At 38.7% G+C, this 20,479-nt stretch overlaps 1 protein-coding gene across 1 annotated transcript in view; it reads right to left on the reverse strand.

Moving 5' to 3' along the window:
- Positions 1 to 431: 431 nt before the first annotated feature.
- LOC149170330 (lipid phosphate phosphatase 2-like) overlaps positions 432 to 20,479 on the reverse strand; it is a 173,151-nt gene continuing 153,103 nt past the window's right edge. The window contains exon 8 of the mRNA XM_089428991.1: positions 432 to 1,184. Coding sequence (XP_089285117.1) covers positions 934 to 1,184 — 251 coding nt within the window. The 3' untranslated portion in view covers positions 432 to 933. The remainder of the gene's footprint in view (positions 1,185 to 20,479) is intronic.

Consider the following 20,479-nt stretch of genomic DNA (forward strand, 5'->3'; position numbering starts at 1 on the left):
AGGAAATAATTGAAACATAAAGCTATTCTATATCAGATCTCATCTCATTACCTCCGTACGTCAAATTAAAAATTCAGTGGTAAGATCAGAGGACAGTGATTTTGTACATTGCTACTCATATTTACCTATGTAACACTCATCTTAAACCATATTAAGCAGAGCCTGCGGCCAACATATGGTGAACAAAAGAAAGATTGCAATATGTCTTGCTTCAATCAAAGGCAAATACAAGCCAATCAAGCTGTCAGGGAGGATTTGATTTAAATATAAACAAGACAACAACTACTGTACATCCCCAATCACTGTGAGAACATGGGCACCTAATGAACAAGTTGCATTTGAGGCTTGAAGGTTACCAGTTGAAAACCTTAAACCTAAAAGTTATTTAGGTCAAAAATCACTACTTGGCATCTCAAATCAAAATTCAGTGGTGGGATCAAAGAGTTGTCATTTTGTACATTACTTCTAATATTTACTTACGTAAACACTCGTCTTAAACCATATTTCACGGAGCCTGCCAAACACCATATGCTTAACAAAAGAGGTAGATGTTGCTTCAATCATGAAGACAAATATAAACCAATCAATCAAGCTGTCAGGGAACATATGATTGAACTAAACAAGACCAAATAACTACCCTAAGAGAAAAGGAAATACCCTTCCATTCACTATGCACCTGAAAGGGATACCTTGCACAAATTTAGGTTGTCCCTTGATGACTCCTGAAAGTCAATAAGTACAGATATGAAGATAGCTCATACTAATAAGATCACCGAGAATATTTTATCCATGGTCCTCTTGAACTAAATGCTAGGCCTTCTGTCCATTTGTAATCATCTCTCTGTAGCCAATATATTTATGGATAATCCTCTCTACACAATCCACGCCTTCTTTAGTCTCCAAAGCATTCCCTTTTCCCATAGTATCTCCACTCTAAATAGACTGTCGAGATAAGATATCTTTTGGTCCTCCACTCCTTCCAGTTTCTAAATCATAAAACGGCCCATTTCCCCTCGCTGTCGTGCTTCTATTTTCTACTATCTGTGCGCTGTCCATTGTAAAATATGGAAGATCATCTGGATGCACATCCTGAGATGTGCTGTGCTGCGCTTCCTGGCCAATATTTTCCATCTCATTCACATTTTCACCAGTGAGAAATTGAAAGTACGAATAAGCTCCCACACCTGAAAATAGAAAAATTAAATTTGAGAAATGGATAAGCAAAGGCGCAAAGGCATAAATTACCAAGCTGAAAATATCTTCCGAATATCCCAAACTGCCCCACATCAAAATAAATAAAATAATTAACTAATCGGTTAAATAAAATAATTAACTAACCGGTTCTAAAAACAAGTACATTTACATATGGAAAATATTGTAAAATTTATGATACTTTACTCCCAGCCTGAATTATTTCTTTGATTACAATCAGTGGTTAGCAAGAATGTTAGAATTAAGGTCTGGTGCATTAAAAGTTTCTATTTCAGCTGCAACTAACCAAGTAGTTTACAGCATTTGAGCTATTTACAGGATTGTCTGTGCTGGCAGCTCAAACACAAGAATCTTCAATTCGCTCCAAAAAGAATTTCATCAATTTCCTAGGAAAGAAACACAAGTACTGATATTTGCTATCACTAAAAGTAATTGGCATCTGTCTTGAATTTAGAGAGTTTAAATGTTCAAGAAATGCATGGCAATGTGTTGGAAAAAATATTAACCCCAAGTACAGATATATTCCAATTGCATCTCCCAAAATGAAAATGCATCCCAGTCCACAAAGAATTTTCCCTCCAATAAAGATGCATGCAACAAATAGTAAAATCATGTCAAACCTAGGAGGATGTGCTCAAGGGTCCACCTCGAAGGGCTCACAAAGTGCACCCTCCAAGGTGCATGAGAGATATAACAATAAAATAATCCTCCTAGGAGAATGTTCCATAACCAACCTCCAAAATAGCAAGTGGTCCACAAATACATTGTATGAAACGCGTGGCAACCAACTCCATGGATGAACGTGCAGGATGCCAATTAGATGGGGCACTCCACCAAAAAATTAGTCAAAGCCAAAAATAGCAAGTGGGCCATCTCCAACAAGACAAATCCAAGAAGATAAGGGTGAATTAGGGTTTTGACTAAGTAATAAAACTCCGTGACATAATAAAATATATATATATATATATGTCGATAAATTGCAATAAGTGTCTCTACAAATGCACCCTCCATGGATATCGTCCAAATATAGTAAGTAGACCAAGTAAATGCATACAATATGCCATACGTGGCCCTCCAAGTATGCCACATGCCTCCCAATAAATGCCCTCCATAATCACCTCAAATGAAATAATATATGTGCCAAGTCAAAGAGGTGAGTGTGTTCTTCAATGGAAGTCAAAAGATGACAAATGTAGCAGGAATATCAATGCAACAAAGATGAAAGAACCCTAGGAGAGGTGTGCCCTAACAAAATGTTCATGTAACCACCTAGACCACCCAACAAATAATAAAATATCTCTATGGCAAGTGTGCCTAAGGAAGAAGAGCTGAAGTGGTCAGACCTCTTAAATGCTCATTAAACCATACACACAAGAGAGAGTAGCACTCAAGCTTTTAACCTCAAAGGTAATAAAATGGATTAATTTAAGAATTGACTAGTTAAATCAACCTAAACATGAATGCACAACGATTAATACTCAAATAAAACTACCATCCAACATCCTATTAGTCACCAACTAATCAAATCAACATGAACATGTTTGCTAATGGGGGGGGGGCACACACTCCAACATGTGTTGTACCATGGAAACAAGATGTATCTCCTAGCAAAAGATGACCCTTCGCAAGGCCACCTAGGATTGAGCCTAAGGTGAACCACTAGAGGGTTATAACATGATTAATACCTCATGAAAACTCAAAAAAGGCTTGATTATAAAATATGTATGTAGTGCCCCCCCACTTCAAATCTAGCTTAGGAAAAAGCACAGCAACAAGGGTACTAAAATCATCAAACACATTCCACCTAGTTGATGTCCAGCAATTTTTTTTTATAAGCTATATAAGGATATTTATATTACGAAAAAACTAGTATTACATTGATAACTCTGGTTTGCCAAAAACTCTATGGGATCCCCTAAACAAGTAGACTAAACAACCATTGTTGCCCTAATCCTAGTTTTAGCCAAAAAAGAAAGCAAAAATTCTTACTAGCTTTCAAACTATCTAGCCCATTGGTAATTACATACATTAGTGCTTGATGGACATTCAAACAAAATAGTGTTTGCATATAGCATCATAATACATATGGATCGCCATAGACACATAGTAGAAATAGACATAGCATATACAAAAGATAAACCAAGTGCCATAAAAGACTATTATTCTAATATCATGATTGGAGAAAGAGTATTGGAGTTGCCTTGGGGTGAATCCTCTGCTGGTGCATTGATAACAGTTGGTGTGACGCTATGAGTCAAAGCCAGAGTTGGAATCGGAGACCACATAGCATTCTAGCTGTGTTAGTCTGATGACTATATCATCTAGCATGTATATGATGTCCCAAAGGATCCTTTTGATCTCCTCTTGTCCTACAAATAACTGGTAGTGGTCAACTTGCTTGTCCCTTATCACCATGTGAAGCAGTGTTTTGAGTTGACGGTGCAGAGCCACTGAGTGGAGAAAGTGAAGTATAATTTGACAAAATTTCTCAGGATCTGGAGTCCACTTGAAGGTGTTGCCAATGATATCAGTGTCAGAAAAATATGTCCTGTCCCCAAATTCCTTTGCTTCAAAGTGAAGGATCTCATTCCTCACTTCTGGGGGGGCAGAGTCAAAGTGGTAAGCCACTGAGTGCCAACCAAATAGACGTCGGCGTCGAGAAGTGGAACTTCCTACAGAACCAACCCGTTGACTAGCTTGGCACAACCGAGGAGCCATGAAAACACTTATTACAACCAGACCTGACTGAACTAGGATGATATAAGTGGTATGACCAGACACCAATGTTGTGACCCAGAGTCGAACCTGTAGACTATAATGATGGCAGGATTAGACTTCAAGTGAGTAAAAACTGGAATGCAAGTGAATCGAGTCAACATAATGCGAGTGAAATAGCAAGGCAAGATGTTAGAAAGGCCCCGTCAACCATGAACCAGATGAATGCTCCTAGACAACTACTGATATATACCTCCTCCTGACACTAGCTTTGTGGATGGGAAAGGTATATGGAAACTGTGCTTAAGGACCTTGGGAAGAGTAGACTTATGATTTGATTAGAGAAAAATTGAAAAAGTGCCCGAGTACCTGACATCATAGACGAGAACCGGGCAACTAAATGAGACACCCGCAGAGTTAGCAATTTGGGAGGGGCTGGAAGGTAACACAACGACCATCTCGAATGAAGGGCTTACCGCTCTGTTATGTAAAAAGATTATGAAAAACATGGGCACCTGCAAAACCCAAACAGACTACCAAAACCAAACGATTCACAATAAACTATGACTTGACTATAGATGTTGAAACCCAAAGGACTTAAATGTATCAACTGACCTTCACCAATATTGTCAAGCACCAGCGTTATTGAGCCGTGTGGAATATAGGTAGAAGGAGGTTGCCAGAGCTGGAAATGTCGTAGAAAATTCGCCACCCTAGGGCGAGCTCTGTTGAAATATGTAACTACGTTTAGTCTTCATAAATGTATTTGAGTCAAAATGAAATGTACTTATTAAAAGAATGAAGGAAAATATTTTTATTATTATTATTATGACTTGTTAAAGCATGGGTTTCATGCTTGGGTCATCTTGTTTTAGGTCAAAGTCCCCATTGAGGACTTCTAAGATTTATTACGAGTCGTTAGAGTCATTGTCCATTGAAATAGACCCTTCTTGGGCTTTCAAATCATGTAAAAAGAATTATTTTTGAGTCAAAAATAATTCTTCTACGATTTGCAATATGTTGTAGTAGAGTATGTCATACCTTCAGAAGAAACATTAAAACCCTAGATGTAATGAGGGTTGTTATGAAACGCTCAAAATCTTGATATAGTCTAGGGTTTATGACAAAAACCCTAGCAAGAAGTTGTAGAGTATGTGTCTCTTGTTTGCAACTAAGTTTGGGTATTTGATGTCTAAAGTTGAATGCTTTCATTATATATGGTTAACTTCATGCTTCTATAGATTTGGTTGTACTTGCTATCTAAGTTGTGCAGGTACATAATCTTCAAGACGTTGAAGATGCTCGTAAAGTAAAGTTGATATGATAAGCATGATGAAGAAATTTATACTGGTCATGATAAATCTGACAAGAAGGATGGAAGCCATAAAAGATTCTCCATTGTCGTAGAAAGGAAGTGGAGCTCCCTAAGTTAAGAGGGCGCTTGAATGAAAGAAATCTTCTAAGTTAAAAGGGAGCATGGATGAAAGAAATATCCCTAAGTTAAGAGGGAGATTGGATGAAAGGAATCTCCCTAAGTTGAGATGGAGGGCATATAATAGTCATATTGAACACCCTGAAAAATGGAGAATGTATTTTGAGGGGCTATTGAAATAAAAAAAGTTGAATATATGTAGAATATGTTGTTACATGTGAAGTAGGATTGGAAGATGTATGATTAAGGAATCTTTTGTCAAGATTCATTTGGAAGTCCTACTATGATAAACTGAGAAGCACCACCAGTTGTCTGAAAGACCCCGGAGGTTTGTGTTTACCTATGTACATTTGAAATATTATTATTGATTGGGGTTGTGTTTTGTACAGGTAAATCTCTCTAAAGGTTTGATAGCATGCAGGTTACATGAGAGAGATTTGTTACCAATCTGTTTGATCGAGGAGGGATTTGCTACGATTGGAATAATCGAGAGAGATGAGGCTTTGTGTGTGAGAAACATTGCCTAGGAAGACATCTAGCTGACACTTTATGTTGATGCCAGTGCTCGAAGTAGGGAGGGTGGCGTTGGTCATGGAGCTCTGACCTCGGATACGCACCTAGATTGTTGGGTTGATGGTTAGCAAGTAAGCATGATGGTACCTAGAGAGGCTGAAAGATTTAGTCCTATAGGAATTTACAGGGTAAGTTCCTCAGATAGAACACCAAAGGACACCACTCACAAACAGATCACAGATTAATACACCAGTATTCTTGACATGGTTAAAACCCTCAAAGAGGGAAACAGTGCACGGCCTGAGCCAACGCGGCCACTTCAGGCAATTTATTAATAAAAGAAAGAAAATTTACATAAGCTTCTCTCATGAACGGTCACTCTACAAATGACCCTCCATGCTCTTTAAATAGAGATCATGGACCAATCGGGTGTTAAGCCACGGATCAAGTGTCAGTAATACCGAGGAGAGAATGAACCGTCAGATCACTTCATGTCTAGAACATATCGTGACCGTCAGATTGTAAGTTACAAAAGTACATAATAAAAAAACACACTTTACCTAACTCAACACTAGACCAAGTTATACTTAACTATTTCCTATGTGTCGGAATATCCTAACATCCCCCCTTAAGAACAACTTGGGATAGGATTAAAAGATGTACAAATATGACAAAAATGGAGAAGGAAGGAGGCATTAGAGCCTATCCCCCCTTAATGACAACTTCCTGAACTCCAACCATAAATCGAAGTTTAGTAAACTTCGCCTCTGTGAGAACCTTTGTAAAGATGTCTGCAACTTGATCATCTGTTGAACAATGTTGCACTTCAAGAACATGGTCATGAATGAGCTTTCTGATGAAGTGCATGTGTAGTTCAATGTGTTTGTTGCACTGATGTTGGACTCGATCTTTGCATAGTTGAATGGCACTTTGATTATCACACCAAAGTGTAGTCGGACGCTACTATTGAAAACCAAACTCTGACAGGATTTGACGAAGCCACGGGGCTTCCTTACTAGCTTCTACGGCGCCACGATACTCTGCTTCTGCTGAAGAAAGAGAAGTGGCACTTTGTTTCTTGCAAGCCCATGTAATAGGTCCAGAACCAAGAGTGAAGATATAACCTGCAGTAGACTTTCAATCATCAGGGTCACCAACCCAATCGGAATCAGTGAAACCAACCAATAGAGGAGATGCTTCTACACTGTAATGAATCCCAAACTGAACTATACCTCAAACATAACAAAGTATTCTTTTAGCTGCTTTCCAATGACTTTCAAGTGGGTTTTGCATAAACCGAGCAATAAGGCCAACAGCAAAGGAAAGGTCAGGATGAGTATGGGTCAAATACAAAAGTTTTCCTACAAGCTGACGGTATAAGATAGCATCAACTTCAGGGGAAGTACAAATGATTGAAAGTTTGGCTCTAGACTAAAAGGGAGAAGGGGCTCGCTTACAGTCTTCCATGTGAAAGTGGCGTAGAAGATCACCGGCATACTTGGACTGGGAAAGGGAAATACCTTCCTTGGATTGCAAGACTTGATGACCAAGAAAATAATGCAAGTGTCCTAAGTCTGTCATTTCAAACTGCTTTTTAACGCTGGACTTCCCATGGCTTATAAGGTTGGAATCACTACCAGTAAGAATAAGATCATCAACATAAAGAACAAGAATGATAAGGGACTTACCCACTTTCTTGGTGTAGACAGTATTGTCAGAATGACACCTAGAAAAGCCAGTATCTAAAAGAAAGCTATCCATTTTGGCATACCAAGCCCAAGGAGCTTACTTGAGACCATAAAGGGGCTTCTTAAGCCGACATACAAGGTTGGAGTCTGTTTGTATGAAGCTAGGAGGTTGTTCCATATAGATTTCTTCATGTAAGTCCCCACGCAAGAAGGCAAATTTAACATCCATCTGATGGACTTCCCATTTGAAAGAGGCAGCAAGGGAAAAAACAAGGTGGATAGAGTTCATTTTGGCAACAGGGGAGAAGGTTTCAATATAATCAATGCCTTCAACTTGTGAAAAAACCTTAGCAACAAGACGAGCTTTATGTTTATCAACTTTTCCAACTGGTCCATACTTGGTTCTGTAAACCCATTTGCATCTAACAAGTTTCCATCCCTTTAGAAGAGGAACAAGATCCCATGTATCATTTGCCAATAATGAACGATATTCTTCATTCATAGCTGGGTCCCAATCTGGATGGCCTGAAGCTTCTGCAAAGGTGTCAAGATCATAATTCGTTGGAGCTTGAGCCAGTAAAGAAGAGGCTCTATCGAACTGAGAACGCGTACATCGCTGATCTGTAGGATCACCTGCAAGAGCACCCGCTGTATCCCGAGTAGCACAGACCCATTTTGGAAGCTGAGGAGCTGAAGGAGGATCCTGAGTAGGTGGGGGAGGATTGTCATCCTCGTTGTCATCATCTGAAGAAGAAATATTTTCAAAAGTAGAAGGGATAGAGAGAGGTGGCACATCCACCGAACTAGGCTCGTAAGTCTATATATTTTCAGCAAATTGTACATCTCTTCTAATAATAACATTTTTAGACTTAAGTGGAATAAGTCTATATCCTTTCACATCTTCAGAGTATCCAACAAAAATACATTTTTCACTCTTAGGTTCTAAAGCTTTATGTTTCTCGTCTGGAATATGGGCCCATGCTTCACTTCCAAAAACACGGAAGTGACTTACATCTAGTTTAATTGAGCTCCATGCTTCTTCTGGAGTGGGATTCTTTAAAACCTTAGTAGGAGTGCAATTTACTATGTAATTCACACAATGAATTGCTTCTGCCCAAAAATTAAGACTAAGTCCTTTAGATTGAAGCATACAATTAGCCATTTCCTTTAAGGTGCGATTCTTCCTTTCAGCTACACCATTTTGTTGTGGAGTATATGGAACAATACGTTGCATTTGAATTCCATGCTCAGTGCAAAAGTTGATGAATTTGTTGTTAACATATTCTCCGCCATTATCTGATCTTAGCTTAAGAATTTGATGTCCAGATTGTTTCTCAACAAAGGCCTTAAAGGCCAAGAACATGTTGAAGACTTCACTCTTGAGTTTTAAGAAGTATACCCGAGTACATCTGGAGAAATCATCAATGAAAATTAAGAAATAATTATTGCCAGAGAATGAAACAACTAGAAGTGGACCACATAAATCATTATGCACAATCTGTAAAGAGGTTGAGGCGTGCCAAGAGGCATGTTTTTCAAAACTATCTCGATGATGTTTTCCGAGTACACATCCGGAACAAACACCATCTTTGCAAGATACCATAGGAAGACCTGTCACCATATTTTCTTTACATAGATTTTGAAGGGAGCGAAGTTTAAGTGACCAAATCGCTCATGCCAAAGCCTACTCACTTCATCATTATGAGCAACAAATACTGAGGGAAGTGTTGATGACCCAATGTTGTTAGACTTATACAACCTTGTAGAATCATTAGCGATACCAGTAGCTAAAATCTGTCTAGGATCTCTTAGGTCCTTAATTACAACATCGTGAGGTGAAAATTCAATGATTTTACCTTGACCTGAATGAGTTATTTGATATACAGATGGAAGGTTGCAGGATAAGGTTGGAACACATAATACATCATTAAATTGACCATTGTCTAGATGAATAGTTCCCAACCCTACAACACTAAGAGATCTATCATCACCAACATATATATTTTTGGTGTTACAATCATTTAAAGAAGAAAGCATGGCTTTGTTTTTGGCCATGTGATAAGAAGCTCCAGAATCAATGAGCCACTCATCAGAATGAGAAGAAGAAGATACATTTAGTGCATAACCAGACTGAGATGCTTGACAACCACATGCAGAAAGTGCTATTCCTGAAGATGAAGCTGAAGTTGAAGAGTGCTCCAAATGGATGTTATGCTTCTTCATTGTTGCTTCCAAGGCTTCCATCTTCTTAAAGCATTTGGATTCTAAGTGGCCATCTCGATTACAAAAGTGGCAATGTCTATCAATCTTCTTCCCTTTGTTTTTATTTGCCTTATCATTTTGTTGAAATGATTTTTCATTTTGAGACTGAAATTGCTTAGGACCCTTGTTTGATTTAGGATCATTCTTTTTAGGATACTACTTCTTAGGATACTGTGAATTTAGTCGCCGCTGGGTGGCTAAGGCTTTCTTAAAAGATTTTCCAAGATTAAGAAGACCAAGATATAAGAGTTTTTCGTGTTCTCTTATTAAAGAATCACAAAAGGCATCAAAAGAGCGGGACTTGTAGTCTTGTCCTTGAGAAATAAAGCTTCTCTAGTAGAATGGAAGGCGGAAACAAACACAGAGTACACTAGTCCGAACTTAGTAAGAATGGAATAGATAAGGCTACCATCTTCTTTCTTAACCTTAAAACCTTCCAAGAGAAGTCTAAGGGTCTTGAACTTTGACAAAAATACTTCAATGGAAGAAAAATTATTCGGGTCCAACGTAAAAAAACTTATTTTCGAGTTGATGGGCTCTAATTTCATTTTTAATTCCAAAAACTTTAGTGAGTTGTTTCATTGCTTCATTAGGGGTATCAAGTTCTGCAATATGGAATCTAAGGTCTGGAGAAATAGACATCCTTATCAACCCACGTGCTTAATCTTGTCTATTTTCCCATTTGGCTGCCCTATCTTCATCTTTAGGTTTAGTTTCTTGGCCTGAGGTTATTTTGTAAAGACCTTTACTTCTAAGTAAATCCACATTGTAGGACCACCATTGAAAGTAGTTGGTGTTGTCAAGAATAACTTGGCATGGATTTTCCATTTTAACAGAAATTGAAGTTGTAGATGCTAAAACTAAGTGCTCCAATGGAAAGATCTCGGAAAATTAGGCTGATTAAAAAAAACGGCTCTGAAAACGGCTTCCGGATGAAGAAGTTATTGCTTTTTGAAGAAAAGTTGTTGAAGATGTCGACAAATTGCGTGAATGTGTGGAAATGAATGATAATGTTATATTTAAAAAAAATTCCCCCCCCCCCCCCCCGTTTCCAAACTTAATCTGATTAGCTCACTTAAAAAAAAAATTATCTGACTCACTTTTATAAATAAGTGAAAGTCACTTTTACAATGGTACTTTATGAGCTACCCACTAAATTGTAACTTAAATAAAAGATAAAGAAACTTTAGAATTATAAGTGACTCACTTTTTATAATGGGTGAGAACACTTTTACATAAAATAACTTTAAAACATTAGTTACATGTGCTTTTTGAAAAAGTAACTCAACAAAAAGAAAGACGTGAACCCAAGACCTATATTCTCATAAAGTAACTTTGGACCAAGTGAGCTAGTTTAAAAAGTTAGTAATTTTTGGAAAGAGGAAAGGGGGCTTTTTTTCAGTCATTGAAGCTTTGGGGTGCGTGCTTACTTGAAAAACTATTTTTCCCTACAAAACAAAAAACCACACAACCCAACACTGACATACAAAAAAAACCAAACTTACGGGTTGAATTTAGCTTTGGCCAAACCTAAATATTTTCCTCAATGTTTCTGATTTTTCGAGATCACACTAAGGCGTAGCGGAAAAGAGCATACGCATGAGAAAAACCCTTCCTTTCTGTTTCTGATTTGCCCTGATCGCACAAAGTCACAGGGCAAAGAGAATACGCAGAAATGAAAGGTATAAATAAAAAACAAAGAGCTAAATAAACCGGAATAAATAGAGAGATGAATAGCTAAAATTGCAAAAAACACTATATACCTCTAGATCTTAAAAATGATGTAGCTAGGGCTACCAGAAACCTTTTCGCGTGAAACGAAAGGGGTTCCTCACTAGAACAGAGGCTCCTAACACAATAGAGCAATCCTCTCTGCCCGAAAGCGGTCAGAAACAGTAGATCTAGGAAACGACAGTCGGATGCAGTTGTACTGGCTTCCGATTTGGATCACCAATGGATGCGGCTCTCAAATAGATCTGATACCATGTAGGAATTTACAGGGTAAGTTCCTCAGATAGAACACCAAAGGACACCGCTCACAAACAAGCCACAGATCAATACACCAGTATTCTTGACGTGGTTAAAACCCTCAAAGAGGGAAACAGTTCACGGCCTGAGCCAACGCGGCCACTTCAGGCAATTTATTAATAAATGAAAGAAAATTTACATAAGCTTCTCTCACGAACGGTCACTCTACAAATGACCCTCCATGCTCTTTAAATAGAGATCATGGACCAATCGGGTGTTAAGCCACAGATCAAGTGTTGGTAATACCGAAGAGAGAATGAACCGTCGGATCACTTCATGTCTAGAACATATCGTAACCGTCGGATTGTAAGTTACAAAAGTACATAGTAAAGAAACACACTTTACCTAACTCTACACTTGACCAAGTTATACTTAACTATTTCCTATGTGTTGGAATATCCTAACAAGTCCATCTTATTCCCACCTGAACAGATTGCCCTAGTCAAGAATCTAGTCCATGGCATTATGGTGCCTAAATTGTTGGAGGATCTTGGATAGATTTCCCTGGTCAGTAACTTAGTCCAAGGCATTGCAGTGCCTAAATTCTTCATGGTTCATGTGTTCTAAGATTTTCCTTGTACTTGTACTTATGAATACCTCCCTAGTTAAGAGGAAGTGTTGAAATATGTAACTAGGTTCGATCTTCATAAATGTATTTGAGTCACAATGAAATGTACTTATCAAAAGAATGAAGAAAAATATTTTTATTATTATTATTATTACTACTTATTAAAGCATGGGTTTCATGCTTGGGTCATCTTGTTTTAGGTCAAAGTCCCCATTGAGGACTTCTAGGATTTATTATGAGTCATTAGAGTCATTGTCCATTAAAAGAGACCCTTCTTGGGCTTTCAAATCATGTAAAAAGAATTATTTTTTAGTCAAAAATGAATTTAGTCACCTCCACACCAAGTCGACCTCAAGAAGGGTAATTCGACCTCATTGGAAGGCTATATATACAAGGCAGTTCGAATTCATTTGGAGCAATTCATTCTCTCACACATAGTTCGATATCCTGAAGCTGGAAGTTGGGAAGTGCGAAGTTGGAAAAGAGCTGGAATGAGGCTGAAAAAGAGTGCGAGTTTTTGGAGGAAGATAGAAGACACCAAGATCGAAATTTTGGGCCATCTCTCTCACTTTTGAGGAGTATCAAGGGAGATCAAAGTTTTCTTTGTCTAGTAAAATTTTTAGTTGCTACTGCTACTGGGTCAAAGCTTCTACTACAAGTTGATGCTGCTAGGTTGAAGTTGTTTTCGAAGGGTTATCATCTGCAAGAAGGATTGAGGATTGACTTGGTGTGGAGGAAGTCTTTGTCTAGGTCAAGAGTCTTGGATTATCTCGAGAAACTATTGAAGGAAGAATTATTCACTGGGCTTCCCCTAGATAGGGGTTTTTCCCTGTCTGTCCACCTACATCTATTGTCCTTTTGCTATTTTTTTGGTAATTACTTGATGAACTAAGAGATAAAAGAAGAACATAAAGATAAAAGAATCACAAGTAATTATCTATATAAGAAAATATTTTTCCTTTCTTATTTTCTAACAACTCCCTATCTTTATAGAAAAAACCAATGACCTAAGGATGAAACGAGACAAAAATACCTCTTGACCAATCAAGAGCCAAAGAAGCACAAGTGTGCTTGCAAGCACCCATGTTAATACCCTCATTAAACACCAGAGTCATGCGCAATGCAGTCATGACTAGCTTCAAAGGTCGGAAGTTGCAAACAAAGAGAATGTTAGACGGAGTTCCATTGTTCACCAATTGCCTGCATTTAAAGTCATTTGACAAAACTCCCTGTGGTTGAGCCTGTAGATGGTAGAACTGCCACACATGTGTGGCATTCGAATAGGTGGTGATGTGGGCTCGGATCACCAGAGGCGCCTTCCTCTTCACCATTGTTTTCCTTCACATGCCAATCATGTTGACTAACACCAATTAATACGGTAAATGCACCCGCAACGGGGAGACATCCAGCAATTGTTACAATATTAAGTCATATCACCAAGGCAAAGTGCACTACTGTTACACACCCATCATCTAACCACATCAACATCATATGAGAAGAGGACAATAGAAATGCTAACCCATCCAATCATCAAGTATGTCCCCACCACACATCCAACACAAGAGGTCCATATATAACACCCCTCCTAGTGACAAAAATAATACCACATCACCACGCAAAAGTCACTAGGAACTAAGACATCATCATTAAACATTTAACTCCTAACACCATCATCTAACCCCTTAAGGGCTAGAACCATCATCTCTATCCAAGGTAAACAATTCCACCACCAAAATGAGAAACCATGCTCCAAGATACTAGCAAATATGCAAGCAAGGGTTGATCAATATGGCAAGCACATACAAGAACACCACCAAATCAGCAAGCTCAATCATTCAACCAAGGAAAAGAGAGACTCCCCCAAACCAAAGACCTCCAACAAATGATCCAATACAATCAAGAGAAGGGTCTCCATGAAGATGAATCCCCCAAGTTGGTCCCATGTTCAAGGTACTAATAGAAAAACTCCATCAATGTGAAACCTCATATAATATGAGATGTAACAAGTACTAAGACAAGTTTGTTGGTAAAGGATTCTCAAAGAATGATGGAATTAACCCGGTGAGAATGTTCCTCCATTTGCTAGAGAATTCCCTCAAACAGTGAGAGTTGACATTGTTGAGGCATTTGTTTCAATTTTTGGAGGTTTTAGGTGCATGGACAAGAACCATGTTTGTAGGTTGATGCAAACCCCTTATGGCTTGATTGAATGCTCAATGAACTCTGTATTTTATGATCAATGAATTGTTACCATGTTGGGATATTCCGAGATTTGTGGAAATTTGTATATTTGGCTTCTTGATTGACTTAATCCACTTGTATTGGTCCTATATACAAATGAGTTTTTCATTGCAAAGAGTTTGAGTAACTCATACTGTGGTGGAAGAACAAATTGGCCCAAGAAGTTGACATGAAGAACAATGGAGGTCAGCTAGTTGATGATGAATTCTTTCAGAAAACAAGGAAGTACCTGTTGACGAGGAAAAATCTCTTGCCAACAGTTAGGGGGTCTCCCTGGTGTGAAGTCCCAATTAGACCTCGCACCATTTGGGATAGGAGCCCCATCCAGTATATGGGCTCGGCTGCCACCAGGAATGTTTTGCTCCTGGTTATCAAATGTGGAGATGTTAGAACAAGGATAAGAATGAAATGCCTAGAAAATGGAGACAAGATCAACTCATGATTGATAACCTACAGAATGGAACACAAGAACATAACAGCAAAACAATAAGAAGAAGCATGTCTCAAGAAGGGTTAGTGAGCTAAAACCATCTCAGACATACATAAACAGAAAAGTGTCAGAAGTTAATTGCAAATCAGTTCACAATAAGTTATCGACATAGTGTGAAATAAGAAAGCAATGAATCAAAACAAACATGTAAGCCATAAGCCACGAATTAGTTCATTAACATATCACCTACATGAAGACACACATACAAACACAATGGAAATACTAGACAAGTAATACAACCACTATGAAGATGCACGAGAATCAAATCCAAAAGTGAAGAACTTCGCATTATTCATGCTGCAAGTTCAAGCACATAATCAGCAAGTCCATCAAATCCCAGCAGTGTAACATGGACTGCTCATACCATCTTCCAAAGCAAAACCCTAGCCTCACAACAACTCACCCTACTAGCTGCCAAGAGTTGAGTGCCTCTAGTTCCTTAAGCGCAAAACAACTATCTAAAGCTAGCCTAGCTCAAGTGCTAAAGTCCCCTTCCAAATGAGACACGAGGGTATATTTATAGAAGTGAGGTGACTATTCACCTACCACGACCTTTTGCCTACCCTCATGACTCTTGAACTTCCTCACGACTTTCTAATGTCTAATGACTATTACAAGCCCAAATCGATCACAACATAGTCATTGCAACTTCCCATTATGATAAGAAATATTTACATTATGATAGAAGAGAAGTTATGAGGAGAATAAAGATGGTTCTTGGAAACCCTAGAGTACTTGTTGCGAATGTTATTGAAAAGTCATGGAGACTTGCATGAGCTGATGATCAGGGTTGCAATGTTTGTTTTTCGCATTGAATATCTATTTGCCTGCTACCTCCTTAGATGGTTAAATATTTTCCTTCAAGCTTTCCTTGGAACATTTATTCATGCCATGTGCCATCTTTATGTGAGGGTGCTACCTTCAGATCTATGAAACAAGGGTCCATTTGTGCCTATTTTAGCTCTTGACCAAATAGAAAAGGCATCAAACGTGAGAATCACATTATCATTTGAGCCTCTAAAGATTGAGTGCTCCTTTTGTAGTTGACTTTTTGACTTTGGCGAATGTGCTAGCTATGTTGTGTTCTCTTTTCGGTCTTAGGCATTCCTCAAAATTAGTTTTGCCTATCTTCATTTGACCCTTTTTATGTTGGTTGTTCCACATTCAATGTCATTTTGTCTGTTCAACTATCTCGATAATCCTCAACATGTGCACCCCTTTATCTAGGTCCCAAGAACATTTGTATTGTCATTCTGGTAGTCGTTGCAAGATTTTGGGTCCACGTTCCAATTCACATAGAGGGCACTCCTTTATAAAAGGCCACCAAACCTTAGTATCCTTCGGTCTTCATAGGTACAAAGTTATTGCACAGGGTGCATTACCCCAACATGCATGAGACTCCAGGTCCATCACATTAGTCAAATACATTTGTTGTCAAAGAATAAGACTAGAAACAAAACAAATTCACTAGAAGCAAGATAATAATTTAGACCCCTATACAGTCCTTTTCTGCACCACAACACTGTCAAGGTATGTGTGATCTGTACAGGATCATTCTAAACCTCCCCAACCATGTTTTGGAAGAGGTTGACAGCTAATACTCATTGTCCTCTTTTCACACAAATTGGATTTTCACCAACTCTAACATGGTATGCTCAAGTTGATCATTTCTCATTAAATTATTAGCCATCGCTGCTTTTGACCTAGCCTTTGTCAAATGGGACCCGGTCCCCATTGTTCTTGTTCTTTAATGTATCGCTGCCAAATATGCACCTACCAGGAAGCGATAAGGTTTGAAAGGGGTGAATCTTCTCTGCAAGACGCAAATTCAAGAAATATAGGCAGTGTCAATTTTCAATCGCAGTGCTACTTAGGATTGTGGTTGCGATCTAAGACCTAGAGGAATGGGCAATATGTATGGTCTCGTGTTTAGTTGACAAAGCAAGGCGCAATATTTATTCCTATCGCAAGTCGCATATATAGTGAGCAGTGTTATTGATTTGCGAACAGTGACTTCGACCAAGTCGCATTTCAAAACTTCATTGCAAATCGCACCTCCAGATCATAGTTTCAATGTGATTTGTGATATATGGTGTTAATCCAAACTTCAATATCCTCACTGCATATTGGAAGCACGACCTCTTCACCATTTAGTATAAGTCGCACCTTTTGGGTTTTGGTTTCATTGTTCCAAGCCAATTGAGCGACTCAATTGATTTGCAAGCTCAACAAGTCTTGTTTTTCATTTATCTCAGCCAATAGCTTTCATAGAATTGGCATGAAAAGCATATTCTTTGGCACTTAAATCAACATTAGCTATCGCATGTTGTATCTGTGATATCATCTCCGAGTGCATTTCCAACAATGAAGCTCCCCTTATCAATAAATCCCACACATCAACAACATCAAACCATGTCCCTCATTCCCTTTACATCTAGTTCTACCCAATCTATGTATGTATTGCTTACGATCAAGTGGCAACCATGTTTATAAAAGCATGACCTATTTTAAAGAAATCTGCGATAATTGATGAATCTACTGAGGAATTGTAGCTAAAAACAATAGACACTGCCTCTGTCTAGGTATAGCATCAATAATCTTCTCAATATCCTTTACCAAGTCCCAGATCTAGCGAGTAGTAAACTTCATCAAGAATGAGCACTCAATACAAGAATGGTATCTCAAAAATTTGGCTAGCAAGTTCACAGGTTGGACAAACAGCTAGCACAATAGTGGGAGATTTCCTTTGATTTTGGGTAAGAAGAGGTGTTTTTGCTACTGCCTCAATTGCTGGACGATGCAACACACAACAAAATGCTAGTGTCTTGCCTGTTCCAATTTTCGCCTTCACTCGCACATTCTTTCCTTCAAGAATAACTACAAGAGTGGCTTCCTGCGCAACAGTCATTTACACATATCTCACTTTTAAAGGAGCTTGAAGTGTAAGCAATGACATATTACACAGGTCGAATCAATGAAGGAAGAGTGATGGCACATGGGGGGTAATTGCGCGATGTCTTTATTATGTGTGAAGGAGGCAAGGGAGGTTGCAAGTTGCATTTCTAGAGCGCAGTGACCTATCTCTTGCAAACTAGAAATGTGACTTGCGATTAGGGGGTGTCAATGAAAGTCGGCCCATTCAGAAAACAAAATAAATATGATGTAAAACAATTGGTAAACAAAATACAAAGAAGTTCCCAACATACGCGCCAATGAAATCCACTTCCTCCCAGACTATCCACGGAGAATTTTCCTGCCTAACCACATAACCTCCTAGTAAAACCAAGATAATCATTGTATGGCTTAGCCAGACTAGAGCTTGTGACTGTGTGGCCTAATAATAAATAAGCAATCACTTAAACAAAACCACCACTTGCTAGCATACGGGATATTACCAGAATTTCACATCCAATAGTTCGGAATCTTCCTGTTACAATGTCCACTGGGTTGGAAAACCATGAAGAATTTTGCGATTCCTTGGTGGCTTGGCATGATGTGATCGCTTCTGAAAGGAGTGAGCGTGAATATCTTGAAACATCGTAGGCTAAAGCAAGGAGCATGAGTATCATCCCCGTTGCCAATTCATCTGCACATTGTCTGCTAAGCTCAACATATGCCCTCTTTTGTTTTTCATCTACGAATGCACTCTCTTTAAACAATGCTTTGGAATGGTTAAACTGTAATTTGTTCCTAGCCAACATATTCGACTCTGAATTAATATGAAGTGTTCATCTACAAGTAACTTTAAACGGTTGCTTCTTTCGTGTTCCCTCATAGACTTATCAAATATATTAAGAACATTTTTCCGAAATGGTTGACCAGAAATGCCTGTCCTATCTGAGAACACAAATAACTAGTTGATTCAGGTAAACTGCCTAAAAAATTCCTCAGTTGTCTATCGGAGATTTCCTCGCATTGTGGATGTCCATGTAACACAATCTTCTGACAATCCTCTAGAATCCCTGATGTTTCTTTATTCCCATGTATTTCCGCTCTGACATTAGACACACTATTCTCTCCAGAACCCTCTGCTGTAGCTGTAGTCTTTTCAGTCAATACAGAAAAGGAATTATCCATTAAAAACTTTGGACATTGTGCAGCCTGCACTTCCACATCTTTAATAGCCGAGTTACTTCTTTCAATTTCCCCAGAACCAGCACCACAACTATGGACATTTACTTCGGACTTCACATGATCGAAATTACTCTACTGCACATTACCAGCAAGAGTTACTTGTGAGGTTGCACACTCACTACCTACAACTTTGTGGTTTTCTTCAATGGGTTGGCCCTTGCAATTTTTGGTTCCCTCTACAAACTTGCAATCAACCTAGGATTCAACCTTCGTGAAGCTCGGCTACATCAAAAAGTCATGTTGTAAACTGGACAATCCATTTTCATCTCCAACCTTCCATGCACACCTACATGCAATATCGAGACTACCTACTGTTCCTCGCATTTGGTCCCTTTCATCCCACTGCAGTTGACATTGTATATTTCTTCGTTTTCTCCCCTTATGTTGTTTTACATTGTATGTCCATGTTGTGACCAATGACATATATTGCAAAACCACGTAATGAACTATCATCCAACTGCCCAAATGAGCTTCCCTTCCACTTTCCTTCAAAATCACATGATATCTTCTCATTATCACGGATTAATTGCTTCACTAACCACATTGTGTTGAAGGTGCTTTTGAATGATGCTTCAAAGTCATTTGCAAATTGTTTGCTTTCAGTATCTAAGATCTGGAACAACGATTTATTTACAGCCAGTCCCATGAGCCTTGGTAGCTCATCTACCGAAATGAACTCCCCCTTTTGATTACTGCTTTCCAAAACCTTTGTCATGTATTGTATGGAAATCCCGAACAATGCTTTGGGCAACAGCGTTAATACTCTCACTGTGGCTTTGGAGGATTGATATGCAATCCAGCAGGGTAATTAGTGCAGCCCTTAACCTTTTTCTAAATTTATATATATGGCAGCTAAGCCCAAAAATCTCACTAAGGCCTGAATGTCCAAACCAAAAAACCACCACAGTCGAGCTTTTTAACAATAATCAAAAGAGAAGGGGGGCTTACCTTTTATAAAACCATTGAGCTCAAGCCTTGTTAATAGCCACAGAGACCAAGCGTTATTATATATTATATATCGGCGCAGCCCACTCTATAGCCCCTGGCGCTTGCACTTTCCTCCTGCTCTATGCAATACGACCACACCACAAGACCTGGGCTCCAACTCTTTTAATTTGTCAGCGTTTACACAAAATGTTGGGCCTTTACGTTGATGTGCAGTCCTTTTCTACGTCGGGACACAACCTGTTGAGCTT

Source organism: Pinus tabuliformis, chromosome 4_2 (assembly GCF_031772625.1).
Source record: "Pinus tabuliformis cultivar Carrire ecotype Pingquan chromosome 4_2, CPIR1, whole genome shotgun sequence".
NCBI classification, from domain to species: Eukaryota; Viridiplantae; Streptophyta; class Pinopsida; order Pinales; family Pinaceae; genus Pinus; species Pinus tabuliformis.